Here is a 2,500-nt window from a genome sequence, read left to right on the forward strand (position 1 = left end):
AGCGCCACTTTCAGCCAAAGTCAACTTGGTCCTGCCTTGGTTCAGCTCTATTTTGCTATGCATGCCAAGATGAAAACAATGTTTCTCAGGGGGGAACCTTCCCCTCAGGCAGATATCCAGTCACAGTAACTTTGATTGATGAATAAATTTTTTGACTTGAAGTTGGGGACTTAGTCTCTGGCGAGTGTGTCCATAGTGTAAAAAAATACCCCCTTTTCTTCCAGGCAATTATATACACACCAACAGTTGCTTATAATAATTGTGCCTGGTTAGATTTTTTCTTTTATTATTGTTACTAGGGTGTCAGCATCCTGGGATTCCACTGGCACTAGGAAAAAACTGCCAAGTTTATGGAAGGTCCCCCCAGATACCCACTGACCTTCCACCAACCTTCCCACATTAGATTTTCTTTTCCTAATTTACCTTCATCAATTTCAATGACCTCACTGTCTCCACAAATTTCTTTAGATTGGTCTTGCAAGCACCAAACAGCACTTCCCCACAAAAACTTGTCCAGTCACTATTGATTTATTAGACAAAATGAATTCATCTCTAGCTCTTGCATAAGAGAAATATTCCTACAAATAAAAATTCACAAACTTTAAATTGGTTTCCAAATCTATTTTTGCATGGTCAAACCAGGTGTTTTTGAATATTGTTCTGATAAATTGACACCATACTATTCAGTTGTTCACCTTTTCACAAGTCACATTTAAAACTCTTTTCTTCACATCTAATTGACAGTTACGATGACACCTTTAACATTTGAAAGTTTTCAAAATTCAATTGTGCTCTTGCTACAGTGGAATCAGTCCTGTAGTAACACTATATTTGTGAAAAAATCACCAAACCAGAATCACAAATGTGACAGAAACACCGTTCCAGGAAGAAAGAATGACCTGGGTTGTGAACCCTTAAAAGCTGGGTCAGGATCTTGTTCAGAGGCAGTCATTAAAGGTGGTAATCTAAGATATTTCTGGTGATTATGTTTATGGACAGATTACGTATATGAAAATACAATATAAAATGAACTTTATAATACAATATGAAAGAAATCATATCTGGTAATATGAAATAGCTAGGAAATAATAGTAGTAGCTATTATGACATAAATAGTAGTGACGTCACATGACGTACATGTGTAGTCTGAGGGAAGTTGCTGTGAAAGCTGTGTGAGAACTAATACTCAAATGTGACTTTTCGACTCTGAGCATAGACGTGTTTCACATGCAGGGACTTAAAATTTTCCATATCTTAGTGCTATAATAAAAATGTAATATGCAAAAAACAAATAAACATAAAATTTGAATACTGATGTATTAAAAGCATTAAGGGCAAAGTAATATTAAATTAATAACTGATGATAAAAGTATATGAATCTGTACTCATGCAGCTACATACTATAATACAGTGGCTTCTATGCTTTATGCTCTGCCCAAATGCAAACACACAACAGAATTAATTTGGTGCTCCTGTAGCTGCAAAGACAAAGCGTTTCATTTAAGTAAAGACAACGAGATGAATCATGACAAGTATGACACGTTCTAATAGTGATAATAATTGGAAACTTCTGATCCAAATAGTTAAATCAGGAATTTGTGGAACTTAATATATGTACCTGCACACTGATACTTATCACATGTGCATTCCTAAGAAAAATATTTGTTATCAGCCACAGTTTGCAAACTTTCTAATCTGACATGACAGAACCTACAGACATTTATGAGATTTTTTTGTCATTCCCCGAGAAGGGACGGATCCATGCTCTATCTTGCCGTAAGGGTAATATAGCTGGGGGAGGCCAAAGAAAAGAATAGTGAGATAGCAGCCCTTACCAACTGCATTAAGAACGGCAGTAATGATCCAGCACTGCCAAGAATACTTGTGATGAGAAACAGATACATCTCTGACGTCAGCTCCATCATTATAAGAAGTAAAACCTAAACTAAGACAACAAAATATATAGCGCAAGCAGCATTAGCGTGTTTGTCGTCTTCAGAATTGCAGGGACCGTGAGTGTAAATGTTTACAGTGTCATTCCAAGGGCCCTCTCATATAAATGTTTACAAAGGTAAAGCATTGAAAATTTTACAAATGCGAATGTTTTATTATCTATGAAAGAAGAAAGAATAATATTTTATTACGTTAATATGAAGACAAGCAGAGTCATGAAAAAAATCATAAAGATGAGAATGAACAGGAAGATAAATGCTGATATAATAATTGCATGTCGATTGATAGTGGGTATAATAAAAACGTCAATGTATCACAAATGATTACCTAAAGGGAAAGTATTGATAATGATACGAACAATAACAAAAAAGCTTAGAGGTCTGTCTCGCCTCCGATCACGAGACAGCTATTGGTGTCGCGTCGCGTCTCGCGACATCCTAATTGCCACCGGAAAAGATGCATTTTTTTTCTTGCAATTCTTTGACCTTATCTGTGATTTCTTGTAATTCATTTATTTTTTGGCTGCCAAATTTCAAGTTATTTCGTA

General features: G+C 35.6%; 1 protein-coding gene across 2 annotated transcripts in view; it reads right to left on the reverse strand.

Moving 5' to 3' along the window:
• The window catches only part of LOC113811744 (guided entry of tail-anchored proteins factor 1), a 44,947-nt gene that overhangs the window by 6,763 nt on the left and 35,684 nt on the right, over positions 1 to 2,500 (reverse strand). Inside the window, exon 1 of one of the 2 annotated variants that reach the window (XM_027363550.2) lies at positions 1,836 to 2,023. The exons of the other annotated variant lie outside the window; for it this stretch is intronic. Coding sequence (XP_027219351.1) covers positions 1,836 to 1,925 — 90 coding nt within the window. The 5' untranslated portion in view covers positions 1,926 to 2,023. Of the gene's footprint in view, positions 1 to 1,835; positions 2,024 to 2,500 lie in introns of those variants that run through there. 2 annotated transcript variants of the gene reach the window in all.

Source organism: Penaeus vannamei, chromosome 9 (assembly GCF_042767895.1).
Source record: "Penaeus vannamei isolate JL-2024 chromosome 9, ASM4276789v1, whole genome shotgun sequence".
Lineage (NCBI taxonomy): Eukaryota > Metazoa > Arthropoda > Malacostraca > Decapoda > Penaeidae > Penaeus > Penaeus vannamei.